Below are 12526 nucleotides of genomic sequence, written 5' to 3' on the forward strand. Positions count from 1 at the left end.
TATCAATCTCCACCGAAGCAGATTAGAATTAGAATTATATATCTACAGAGAGGCCAGAGGCGGAGAGCCGGCAGATCGGGATGGGCAGCCACCACCCCACGTGTTATCAAAAATCATCTTGTCATGGAAAGGGCTCAAAAAAGGCAAATTAACAGTATTGATGAAGGAGAATCTATATGAGAGCCCTCGTGGTCGTGGCTTCGGAATTATGTCCAGGTATATTGGTGTCTGCTTTACTCGCAGCCGCAGACGGTGGCAGTGACAGTCACGGTCTCAGTGGCCTTGCCGGAGCCAGTGTTACCGCCGGAGGGAAGGGTGGCGGTAACAGTGACAGTCTCGGTGACATTGGAACCAGTGCTTCCACCGCTGGGGATGGTGGCAGGGCTGGTAGGGGCAGGGGCCGATGCAGTGACGCCGGAAGCACCAGTGGTAGCAGCGGTGCCGGTAGCCTGGGCAGGGACGGTGACGGTCAGAGAGCCGGTGCCGCTGGGGTGGGGGACCACGATGGTGGTGGCGGAACCGCTAGGGGCAGTGCTGGTAGCCTCGGCAGGGACGGTGACGGTGATGGTGGTGGAGCTGGAGCCGCTGGAGCCGGGGATCACAACAGTGGTGGTCGAGGCACTAGGGGCAGATCCAGAAGGAACAGAGCCACCGACAACGGTGGTACCGGTGGGGGAAACGCCGGTAGCCTCGGCAGGGACGGTGACGGTGACGGTGGTGGAGCTGGAGCCGCTGGAGCCGGGGATCACAACGGTGGTGGTCGAGGCACTAGGGGCAGATCCAGAAGGAACGGAGCCACCGACGACGGTGGTACCGGTGGGGGAAACGCCGGTAGCCTGGGCAGGGATGGTGACAGTGAGAGAAGAGGTGCCGCTGGGGTTGGGGACCACAATGGTGGTAGCAGAACCGCTAGGGGCAGTGCCGGTGACTGTGACGGGGATGGTGACAGTGGTGGCGCTGGAGCCGCTGGAGCCGGGGATGACAACGGTGGTAGCGGTTCCGGTAGTGGCAGATCCAGCAGGAACGGAACCACTGACGGTAGTGCCGGTAGGGGAAGCGCCGGTGGGGACCACAGCAGGGACAGTACCGGTGGCGATGGCAGGGATAGAGGCAGTGAGAGAACCGGAGCCGCTAGGGTTGGGGATCACAGTCGAGCTGACAATTTCCGAGGTCTCGGTGGCACAGGGGGTGCTGGTGGCATCGGAACCGGAGGGAACAGAGACAGAGCCGGAGGCGGCGGGAACACTGGCGGAAACAGTCAGACCAACGGAGGCACTGGCACCGGAAGGCACGGAGGAGGTGCTGGCGACGTAGGGGGTGCTGGAGGGCAGGCTGAGGACGGAAGACGAGGCAGTGGCGGCGGGGGCGCCGGGGATGCTGCAGCCGGTGAACCACTCGATGATAATGATCTGGATGCTGACGTCGATGTTGAGGGAAGTGCAGCCACTGAGGAAGGCAGCGAGCTCAGTACGGGCGCTGAAGGTCAGGTCGAGGAGGCTACCGCCGGCAGCGCAGAGGGAAAGGGCACCACGGAGGTCGACGCTGAGATCGTCGACGATATCGGTCAGGAGACCAGTAACATCACCGAGGACACCATCAACAAGATTGAGCGCAACGGAGACATCAGCCTCGACAGCGAAGGAGAGCCAAAGAAGGACGACAGCCTTGAGTTCAACGCCCAGAGAGCAGTCGGAGCTGGCGAGCCAGATGGCGAGCTTGGTGCGGACGTCAAGTTCCACAGCGGTGGCGAGTTCGCCCTTGGCGCATGCCTCGAGAGCGAGCTTGACATCAGCACCGAGAGCAACGGCGAGATCAACGCCCAGGAAGGCGGCGAGGGAGGCCTGACCGCCAACGGACAGGAGGCCAGACTCTAGGACGTGGATGCCAACGGAGGCACCAACGGAGACGGTGGAGAGAGCAGTGTCAGCAAGAGCACCAATCTCAACAAGTTCACCACCAGCACGGCCATTGATCCAGGCAAGGACCGAAACCTTGAGGTCAGCGCTGAGCTCACACTCGGTGCTGTTGAGCCAAGCAAGCAGGGAAGCCTTGATGTCAGCCGACAGACTGCCGACAATACCACCAGCGGCGCAGACATTCAGACCGACCTTGATGTCGACATCAAGGTCAACCTTAGCCTCAACCCAAGCGGAGAGGGAAGTCTGAGCAGCAACGCTCAAGACAAGAGCAGACTCGAGGCTGGCGGCCTCGAAGATACCGTCGATAGTCACGTAAAGCTGACCCTTGGCGGCGATGTTGGCAGATCCGGGGATGTAGACGGACAGAGCAGCGAGGACGTCGGCGGAGAGGACTAGCTCGTCATGACCGTCACACCAGGCGATCAGGGAGGTCTTGAGGGTGGTGTCAATCTCGGCGTGGAGACGCAGCCAAACCTTGAGGGCGGCCTTGGCCTTTGCGTGGATGGCACCGGCCTTGCAGCCGAGAGCACCACCCGAGAGAGCGGCAGCACCCTGGGCACTCAGACCAGCGAAGATCTCAACGGAGGTGCCTTCGAGGACGGTACTAAGGATACCAGTCACGTCGAGGGTGAGGTCGCCGAGGAGCTCACCGAGGAGATCGAGGTTACGGGCCTCCACAGCCCTATCGGTAGGGTAGGCGAGAGCCGAGCTGGCCAGACCGGCGAGCATAACAAGTGAAGAACGCATGTCGAGTTTTGTGTGGTGTATTAATGAATGTATAGGGCAAAAGCGATTGGGAGTATAACTTCTGAACACGGATTATACAGAAGCGAAAGATTGGACAGGCAGGCAATAGCCGCCAAAAACGATAGACTGGAAAGACTGGAAAGAGTGGAAAGAGAGAAAGACAGTTGAACAATTGAAGATCCAAAGAGGTGATCGCCATGGTTGTTTATATACCCCTGATCAACTGTGAGCCGGGAGGCTTCCGGGTGTCGATTGGGAGTACCGCGTTAGGACAGCCTCTACTGGCTCTACCCCGGTCTCCAAGTCCACATTTGGAGCTATCGACCCCTTAGACTTCCGGGATATTGGAGGTAGAAACTTGGAACCTTTCAGGGCCAAGTGGAGAACGACTTCTAAGGCTAACAACCGGTGCAATAGGTGTATTACCGCATGGTGGACTTCCATCCGGTTTATTTTTGGGTTCCAGAGCAAAAGATATCACATTGGCACATCCACAATCTGGATCTTAACTGCTCCATTAGGGTTATTGAGATAGCTTGAGATAGAAGATGCCCCTCTGTATCCGTAATCCGTACAAAATCCAATTCGGACATAAAGAACGAAAAAAGAAAAAAGAAAACATGACAAGAAAAGAAATCTGCCAAGTCATAAAAGGGAAAAGATCACCACGATCAACCGACGGTTGAAACGTTCGATCACTTTTTTTTAGCGATTAGAACCCCTTTCTCGTCTGAACTATATCGTACTCTGACATGTCTACGATGTATATTGTATAGAGTTGTAGAACACTACGCCTTACAGCTTCCAAATCCAAGTATCTCAATCTCAGGAACCTAAGAAGTATATGCGGCATTCCGAGTGGCCCGACTCTCCTATGTCCCACCGCGCCGGGGAATTAGTCCCGGCACAATATGCACGCTCTTGACCACATCAGGCAAAGATGGACACGTCCAATTCTGGTCAACCAAGACCTGTCAATTCAAGATTTCAAGATTCAAGGCTATTCACGGCGTGGCGGGCAATCTGTCAGCCACCAACTCAAATATGGTCTAATCTTTGTGAGGTATTACAAGAACTATATATTGGCCGTGAATGGATTTAGTTCATGGATAGGATGTGGAAGCATGTTATATGTGTTGGGACAGACCCAACACAAAAACAAGGGATAGCATCTAGGCCCTTCCAGTCTTGTTGCCTACACTAGCAAGACGCCACTCCGTCTTGAAATGTTACTGGAATATGAAGTTATGCAGTTCATGGAGAATCTCCACTTTTACAGCCAAGACAAATAAGAATAATCTATTAAAGATAGATTAATATTAATTAATATCGAGAACATGCTCAAAACGAGTTGACCTGCAGTCTGCAGAGTGGAGAAAGAACTATCTGTGAAAGCGCATACGGAGTAAATTAACCCTAAGTACGGAGTATATTATAGTCCCTCGTACTTGCATTCTAATACTCGCGCCAGGACATTCAACATGACAGCGAAACAGGGGCTGTCAATGGCTCGAGGAATAACCTAGCCATTGAACTTCTCTTCCATGCTCCACACATTACTCCGTAAGTAGTGTAGTGATCTGCAGGAGCCCAATATGTCTCACCCCACGCGGACAAGCCCCACGAGCGCCACAAACAGCCTCTGAGCAGGAAGGATGACCTTCCCCTGCGCGTTGGAAATTGCGCTCAGTCTGATTTCCAAGAGGCCGGCGAGATCAGATGCAGCATTGCAAGCTGCAGTCCAGCTGCAGCTGTCCGGCCTATGTTGCACTGTCACGGTCAGTCCATGCAGGAGCCTATCTTCGCTACGAATATCGCGGTGAAAATGGCCGAGCTCAAATATCCAAAGTACGTGTTGTCATCCCTGAGTCGATAGCCCCCCTGATCCTCCATGCAATAATCCTAGTTTTGCCAACGCAACTCTTAATAATATCGGACATACGAGTGGTAAAGACAACATCCGGTCTAGAACAAAGAAAATGATTCCAAAATGTAAAGTTCCCCATTCGGTAAGGTTCAACTAGTCCGACGCCTTTCTTCTTAGTTGTGTTAGTCTTTCGCTCGGAATGATTGGCCGAGAATAATATCAGAACTATATTCCATAGATACGACGAGCTATCTATTGGCTTTTTTACTAAAGTTCAGTCTGGTTGTGATAGTTAGTTATTGAAATCGCAGAATGTGTAAAAACGCCAAACTAAAGACTTCGATCTCTCATATGTTGCACCGATAATTCCCCACCCCCTCGGAGAGTGTCGGATGTTTTAGTTACCTTACGATCAACCGAAAGAAAACCCCAGCCCAGTGCTCAGTTCCGCGGTCCAGCAAGATCAACCTCCTTGAAACAGTTGCTATTTTTGTTTTCGACGATCGCACGGCTAACCGATGATCCACCAGTTGACAGCAAGATCTCATGAAACACCTCAAAGTTCAAAGCTATAAACAATTTCATGCCTTCATGCAGCATCATGCAGCATTATCCGAAATTTTGCCGTGGGTGGGTTGCGCTGAGCCGAATGCAAGACATCGTGAAGCCGATGGCCCCCAATTCCCAGCTTGAAACAACACCCGATCTGGAAAGTAGGCACGCTTTTGGAAAAGAAGTGCATTGGGGAATAAATCTCTCATACTAATGACTCGGTTGCAAGTTCCCCACTGTCTAGGACACATTGCTGGCAGGGTAGATGACTCCAACTATCACTAATGGCAACGTCCTCGCGTAGGACTCGGAAGGATTGCTCGGTTGTGCTGAGATGGAAGAAGCAGGAACCGATCTGTTCCTGCAATTCCGGCCCGGTCTTTTCATGTGATTGCTGTATTTATATTCCGATGCAATATTACTGCCGAATTGGAAATAATGTCAAATGGTTGACGGAATGCACCGATGAAGACAAGACGCAACGTTGCATACCATGTCGGTATTACGGTATACACTACGAAGACTGGCTGTTGGAAATTTGGTGTCTTTTTAGAGAATGTTCCCTTTCAATGTTGTCGAAAAATTTGTTGATATATATTTCGAGGTGACACTGACTTTGTGAAAAAGATTATATTATTTAAATCCAAAACCCCACCATTGTCTTCTATCATTGCATGGCAAAGGAAAGAGTAGCATCCTAATCAAGAAACTCAAGCCGAGTTCTCGATCTGACCTAGCCTACTTCGGATCCAAGTAGCAAACGGTCCGAAGAAATGTGTACCACTATTACCCGGCCGTTCACAAATCGCCAGAAGAGCCCGGTATCGTTCCAACGCAGATGTTGAAGTGGCACAAATAACCTTCGCCAGATCAACCGGACAGAGATAAGGCGGCTGCCTTGCGTCTTCGCAGATAGACGCAGTGCCTTGCATTGAGCACGCGTAGTACACGCAATGGCCAATACCGAAGCAGTGACCCAGTTCATGGCTCGCTGTCCGACAAACGCGACCTAACCAGAGTGCGGAAAGTAATGAAGGCGATGAATCTATCTCTGGGAGGGAGCGGTAGAATGATACTGCATCCTTCACAGGTCCGGTAAGCTCCGAAAACGAATTTTTTTGTGATCCTCGGCTATTGACCGGAGGTCTTTTCTGTCTCTTGGCAGTTGGTTCTGCCGAAGCACATGCAGACATAGATTTCTCACAATGAGATGCAGGCCATGCATGGAGACGCTCGACATCTTGAATAGAATCTAGTATCGGATTATATCTTGCACTGGATACCACGGCAACGCGACTTCCCCCGTACGCGCGGCCACATACGAACTCGTCATCATCGTCCTCGTAGAGATCGAAATCCACAATTATCAAGAGGGCATATGCATCTTTTGGTAAAATGCTGATGGCAACATCGAGAAGATCGTCTAGATTGACTTGGCCCCTATATACCCCATTTGACAAGGTACGTGAGCGAACCCGCACGCACTCATCGCCGGATTTTAGACCCAGGTATTGCAGGCCTGTTTTCTTCTGAGGTTTCTTCTTAGGGGTTTTCCATGGAATAAACTTCAAGGTAGATGGTGGCATCATCTTGACAGGAAGACCGTGATAGAACGCAGTCAGATAGTCCTGGACATCCTTCGTACTAGGGGGTTTTATGGACTCATGATCTGGACATTTTGGTGTTTCCCATGTTCCCACGAAGTCAACATCTGCATCAATTTGAGGAGATGGAACGACATAGATCGTTTTTTGCTTTTCGGTTACCGGATTGCGGTCTTCCTCATCAAGCCATTCTTGAAAGCTCTGCGGGTCTTCTGGATCTCCGGCAAGATCATCTCCAGGCAGCAACAAAGGGGCAGGAAAGGCTCTGTCGTCTTCTTCAAGTAAGAGTTTGTCTTCTCGTGGGAAGCTTTGATGGTCTGCTTTGATCGCAGCGAGGCGTTGCCGTTGGCCTTGTCGTCTGAAACCTGCTACAGCAGCATGCGGAGAGGAGGACAAACAGACACACGTGTGATCACACTTTGAAATTGATCTTTGTGGCATACTGGAAATTTCAACTCAAGTGTGAAGAATGGAAGAACTTGGAAGGGGACGGCATGCGATTGCGCACGAGCCCTTCCCGGAGTAGTCATCAAGGACTCACATGAGTCACATCATCTTCATGTGGAATTATGATAGAGATGGTTGTTCTTGAATCACAGGTCAAAGGTTACTCAACCCTGTTTGCAGGCCTTGAATAAAGCGCTGAACTATCCGGCGATCAGTATCCCAGTTCTGAGAGCAGTTGCTTGTGTGTCTCATAGCTCAACTTCAAACATAAGTGCAATGCCAATTCCACTACCCAGGACAATACCTATGAGTGGCTGGAGGCCGATATATCTTGCGACACTGAAAGGAATCACCCGCAGATCATCATTCGTGGATTGAATCATTGGAGTAAAGTACCATGTCGAGGTGATCCCAAGCCATAACATGACCCATACCATTCCAACGGCTCTCTTCCAAAGCGGGACAATACCTGATGATTGCTTTACCTCTTGCCAGTTCTCTGGTGCTTGTACCCGTTGCCAAATATTTTGCACGCCATCCTCGAGCATTATCCCAAAGACAAACGATAAGTAGAATGGCATTGAGCCGGATCTTTCCATCGGAACGCTCTGCAGTATATCAACCATGACATGGAACATTGCGGAGATAAGAAAGACAATGAAAATGTTGGTGTATCGCTCCAGCATTGAAGATCGGGTAAGATGCAAAAAATCTCGCGCGATGAAGTTACTGATAGAAGTGAAGGGCTGACGCATGAATTGATGCCAGAATTTCCTGTGAAATACGTTAACATAATCATGCCATCCTAGTAAATAAATATGGCTTACCCCCAAAAGTTGCGCAATGTAAATGCATCGGCCATACTCCCAAAGGCTGGTGGCCAGTCTGCAGGGGAATCTAGCCCGATTCCAACGAAAAATATCGACAGTACTCGATATGCAAGATCACCGATTAGACGGTTTACTATAAACCAAATAGACAGATGCGTGGCTATTCGCTCTGCCCATTGTCCGACCGGCACAATCCATTTGACCTCCAAGGATGCGGGCTCATACAGACCACGTTCCCTAGCCTGCTGAATCGAGACCGTTTGCACGATGTCTAGCACTAGGCACTGCCATGCGACGATTGCTAGCTGTCGCAGCAAAAATCGACCCCATGTTGGGACCTGCATACCCCGCCGCAGATAATACTTTGGATGAGAGGGCACATTCTTCACCTGCCAGTGTGTATTGACGGCACGGGTTTGAGTAAGTAAGCGAGATGCTGCGAGCAACTTAGACCCGGACTTTCGAGTGCTCTTTGCGTCGCGCGAGATGTCTGAATTGACTAGAGGATTAAGCAACAACAGGTTTGTTGCCTGTAAAGTTGCAATGACAAATTGTGTTATGGCCTGGCACCATGTTGGACTGCCGGACGAGCCAAAAGGACGGATAAAACGGCTGGCGATCCATATCATCCCTGGAATGCATAGGTAGCGTAAAAGAGAGCCTTTCCGTGTGGTGATGATGAGCGCAGCAGGAACCACATTCTGAACTAGGTAGGAACAGAAGAATTCTAATATGTTTGCACCTGTTGAGTGATATAGCCCGTACATCACTGTCTGGTGTGAGAGGTGAATGAGGTCTCGGTTTAGGCTCACGATTCGAGCCGGACCCACAATTTATGGACCAGTCGGTTAGATCCGAATGGATTCCTCCAGGGGAAGTTCTAAAGGGATAAGGAGTTGGCTTACCAGATCCAAAATTTAAAGCCAACAGGAGAACTTTGGAAGCTCAGTGCTGTATTATTCATACAGCCTAGACTTCACACTGCAAAAGTGTGCTCCGATGAATAATCTGCCGGCAATTCTATTGGTTACCTAGTTGTATACCTATATCAAGAAGGCGGTAAAGGTCTATATGCCTACCTAGTTAGGACCCGGCTGCCTACAAACATCTGGTTGGTTTATCAGCGCCTGCGCATCTGTGGAACTTTCTCTCTACACTCATCTGGACAACATGCCTTGGTGTGCACAGGTGTGTCAGTTCTGTCAGAAGCGATATGCCAACAAAACCGCGCTTCGAAATCATTTAAACAATTACACTGGCACCTAGCGTTTTCCGGCTGACGGAATCCATGACATCTTGGAAATCAATCAAACTCTTTAGCGCCTTCACTCACACTACGAGGCAGGTGACGATCACAAATACAAATGCTGGACATGTTCCAAGATAATCATATCTCGCTGCCGGTTCATTGAGCATGTTTTTTATTGGCGCCACTGTGGATATCAACCTGGATCTTCAGAAACGAAAAATGGCCCTCAACATCTCCATTCATGGTATCTTCCCTTTGATGAAGAGACGGTTCTTCTTCGCGAAGAGCCATTTCCGTTCCTCGATCTTCCCCTAGGTACGTTCACCTGTTTATCTTTTACCGCTCTGTCCCCTTATTCATTCGGCAAGTAACCGGTTGTCTCACTGCGAGCATGCATGTTTTCAAAGAATTTTTTTGACTAACTCGAGCACATTGATTGACTAGAGTTGCGATTGATAATCTACAAATTTCTCCTCTCTTTCGACGAAATATACATTGAAAAACGTGTCCGCGACAGAGATGTTGACCCCCACAGAAGTGGGACCTGGATGCAACATAACCCCATCAACAATCCACTGGCAATTATGTCTGTAAGTAGTCAAATTTATGATGAAGCACGCCGGACGTTTTATAGTCTAAACACGTTCACATTTGGATCGTTCTATGGTCTACCTGTATTCCTGATTGGAATCGGAGCTGAAAACGCCATGCTATTGCGGTCAGTGCGCTGCAAGAGCAAAACAGATGAATACAAAGACTATGCGGATGACATTCGATCATGTCTAACAAAGGCAGCCGTGGCGGGACAAACGCCAAGCCAAGAACTGCGAATCCATCATTTCGAAGATCTGTATTTGAATCTTGTAACCCGAGGACAACCCCCAGTTGATGTACCTACTTACTGGTCCAATGATTGTCGTCTGGTGCGACCCGATATTGCAGACGCCTGCGCCTTCCCAGGTCGAAAGCGTTTTTCCCTCAACGTCATTCTTAGGAAATATGAAGTAGACGGACGAAATGCCGATCGAAGGTCTACGGTTTCGTTTGAACTATATATACAGAATAAGCGAGCATGTGCTTAGGTATTCAGCTGCAGCGGCGCTGTGCTTTGGTTCCTCCTCATCATAATGACTGGAAGCATGGGATGTGTTCTGTAATTCAGACAAGCAAAAGTTACTGATAGAGAATGAATGTAGAATGTTCATGACGTCTTTGAGCCATCTTTAGCACGCATAGCATAGTATTGGCCCTGGGGATGATTTGCGCGTTGAAGAATAACTATATTGAGTCTTAATTCTGGGCTTTACTTGACTAGTCCTATTTGAATTTGAGATTACTGTTGGCACCACTGTGAACATGGAGGTAGTCACTAGCAATGTCTCAGAACTAGTCTTGGGAGGCCAAAAATACCGTGAAATACTGAAAAATACAGACAGGCGTAAAATATTCAGCCAATGAGATAACAGCTCAGGTAAGGGGACCCTGAAAAGTGGACCAGCATGTGATTGGCTAATGAAAGTACAGTACTTTCAGCTCTTCGCTCTTATTTTCCTTTCCAAATGTCAAACATCTCGAGATTCAATGATGCAAACAGATAGGCCTCATGTCGTGTTGGAATACGATTGTTTAGATGATCCCCAGATCCCCGAGGATCAGCCGCTTCTCGGGTCCCCATTCACCCACTCCGAAACCCACTCTCAACATGGATTGACCATCATAACTTGCACTGCCTCGGTATTGTTTATTGCCAGTGCAATAAACAACCTCGTCGCCCTCAATATCACACAACACTCATCCGAGTTCGGATTAGACCCCGGAGTTGAATTATGGTGAGAGACATCTCAATGCCCCGGCAGTTTTCTATCTGGTTACACAGAACATGCCAAGCTCACAACCCCACAGGCCAATGTCAATGCACTATCTTGCTCAAGGTTGCACATTCCTGCTGGCAGGATCTTTAGCAGACGTTCTAGGCAGTAGGAGAACATTCCTGTGCGGATGCTTTTTACAGACTGTTTGCCATATGGCTAGCGGGCTTGCTCGAACTGGCATGCAGTTTATTACTGTCAGATTTGTGTCCGGCGTGGCTTACCCGATGTGTTTCGTTTCTGCAATGAGCATTCACAGGGAGAATCTTCCAGTTGGTAAGATGCGCAATTTGGCATTCTCCTGTACCAGTGCAAGTCAATATATTGGCTCCGGGGTAGGCATCGTCCTTAGTGGAATACTCTCAGAGACTGTTGGTTGGCGATGGGGCTTTCATTGCGCTGCAATTTTGAGCCTATTTGGGTTTCTCCTATCATTTTGCAGGATTCCCCAACAGGCCGAAGAGCCAAAATACGTCCCATGGGCAGACTTGGCTGAAGGTATCGATTGGTCTGGAACTCTGCTGGCTAGTTCATTGATGGTACTTCTATTCTCTGCATTGGCGTACGTATTCCCTCTCAGTGATAGTCTATGCTTACAGAACGCTAATTAATAACTAGCGTCATCACAAACAATGTGCAAAACATTGGCAGATCGGGCCTCTTCATTCCTCTTGCTCTTGGTTGGATTCTTGTGGTTGCCTTCCTGTTCTGGCAGGATTGCTGGGAAAGAGACAGCACACAACACATTCAGAATTCTCTTTGGACAAATTGCCATTTTCTTTCCATTGGTTTGGTTATTTTCTTCGTCTACGCGTCTTCTCTCTCTACTTCGCAGCTTATGATCTTCGTATTCCAACGAGTACAAGGGCTCTCGGTTCGACAATCTTCTTTCCAATATCTGGCAATTCCAATCGCCGCCGCGCTGAGCAGTCTGGTCACTGGACGTTTCTTGACTCGTGTTACAGCCAACCAGATACTCGTCATTGCAATATCACTTTCTAGTTTCTCTCCACTCTTGATGGCTACATTGAGCACAGCTTGGCCTTGCTGGAAATATGCAATGCCTGCCCTATCATTAAACCCGGTGGCACCAAATTCCGTTATCCCAATTGCCACAATGCTGGTCGCTGGGTCTTTTCCCTCAGAGACTCAGGAGTTTGCAATGGGGGTGCTCTGTACTGTGGCAATGATCGGAGCCTCCGTAGGCATGGCACTGACGGCGCTTATCTCAAACGATGTCAGCACACAGCAGCTCCAGAAACCCGACCAGAGTACTTCTTTAGAATCCCCAGAGATATGGATGAGCGGTTATCGGACTGCATTCTTGTTCTTGCTCTCTCTAAACTTGGTCGGCTTGGCCGTCACTTTTGGCTGCTTGCGAAAACTTGGATTCTTAGGTCGGAAATTGGATATAGACCATTAATTCGTTCATTTCTTCTTACT

The 12526-nt window shown here is 49.4% G+C and overlaps 4 protein-coding genes across 4 annotated transcripts; 1 reads left to right on the top strand and 3 right to left on the bottom strand.

Moving 5' to 3' along the window:
* Window positions 1-233: 233 nt before the first annotated feature.
* On the bottom strand, window positions 234-2666 carry LCP9604111_486 (putative cell wall protein; the record flags this gene model as incomplete). Its single annotated transcript, XM_039068801.1, has 1 exon — window positions 234-2666. One exon carries the CDS (start codon window positions 2664-2666, stop codon window positions 234-236), a length of 2433 nt encoding a protein of 810 aa, XP_038933034.1.
* Window positions 2667-5795: 3129 nt separating this feature from the next.
* On the bottom strand, window positions 5796-7130 carry LCP9604111_487 (uncharacterized protein; the record flags this gene model as incomplete). Its single annotated transcript, XM_039068802.1, has 1 exon — window positions 5796-7130. The coding sequence occupies one exon, from the start codon at window positions 7128-7130 to the stop codon at window positions 5796-5798; it is 1335 nt and encodes a 444-aa protein (XP_038933035.1).
* A 254-nt stretch (window positions 7131-7384) lies between these two features.
* On the bottom strand, window positions 7385-8733 carry LCP9604111_488 (wax synthase family protein; the record flags this gene model as incomplete). Its single annotated transcript, XM_039068803.1, has 2 exons — window positions 7385-7910; window positions 7964-8733. The coding sequence occupies 2 exons, from the start codon at window positions 8731-8733 to the stop codon at window positions 7385-7387; spliced, it is 1296 nt and encodes a 431-aa protein (XP_038933036.1).
* A 647-nt stretch (window positions 8734-9380) lies between these two features.
* LCP9604111_489 (uncharacterized protein) lies at window positions 9381-12506 on the top strand (the record flags this gene model as incomplete). The annotated part of the gene is made up of 6 exons (XM_039068804.1): window positions 9381-9459; window positions 9501-9530; window positions 9660-9805; window positions 10857-11044; window positions 11118-11645; window positions 11702-12506. The coding sequence occupies 6 exons, from the start codon at window positions 9381-9383 to the stop codon at window positions 12504-12506; spliced, it is 1776 nt and encodes a 591-aa protein (XP_038933037.1).
* Window positions 12507-12526: the final 20 nt, after the last annotated feature.

The sequence above is a fragment of the Penicillium roqueforti genome, assembly GCF_015533775.1.
Source record: "Penicillium roqueforti strain LCP96 04111 chromosome Unknown scaffold_01, whole genome shotgun sequence".
Taxonomy (NCBI): Eukaryota; Fungi; Ascomycota; class Eurotiomycetes; order Eurotiales; family Aspergillaceae; genus Penicillium; species Penicillium roqueforti.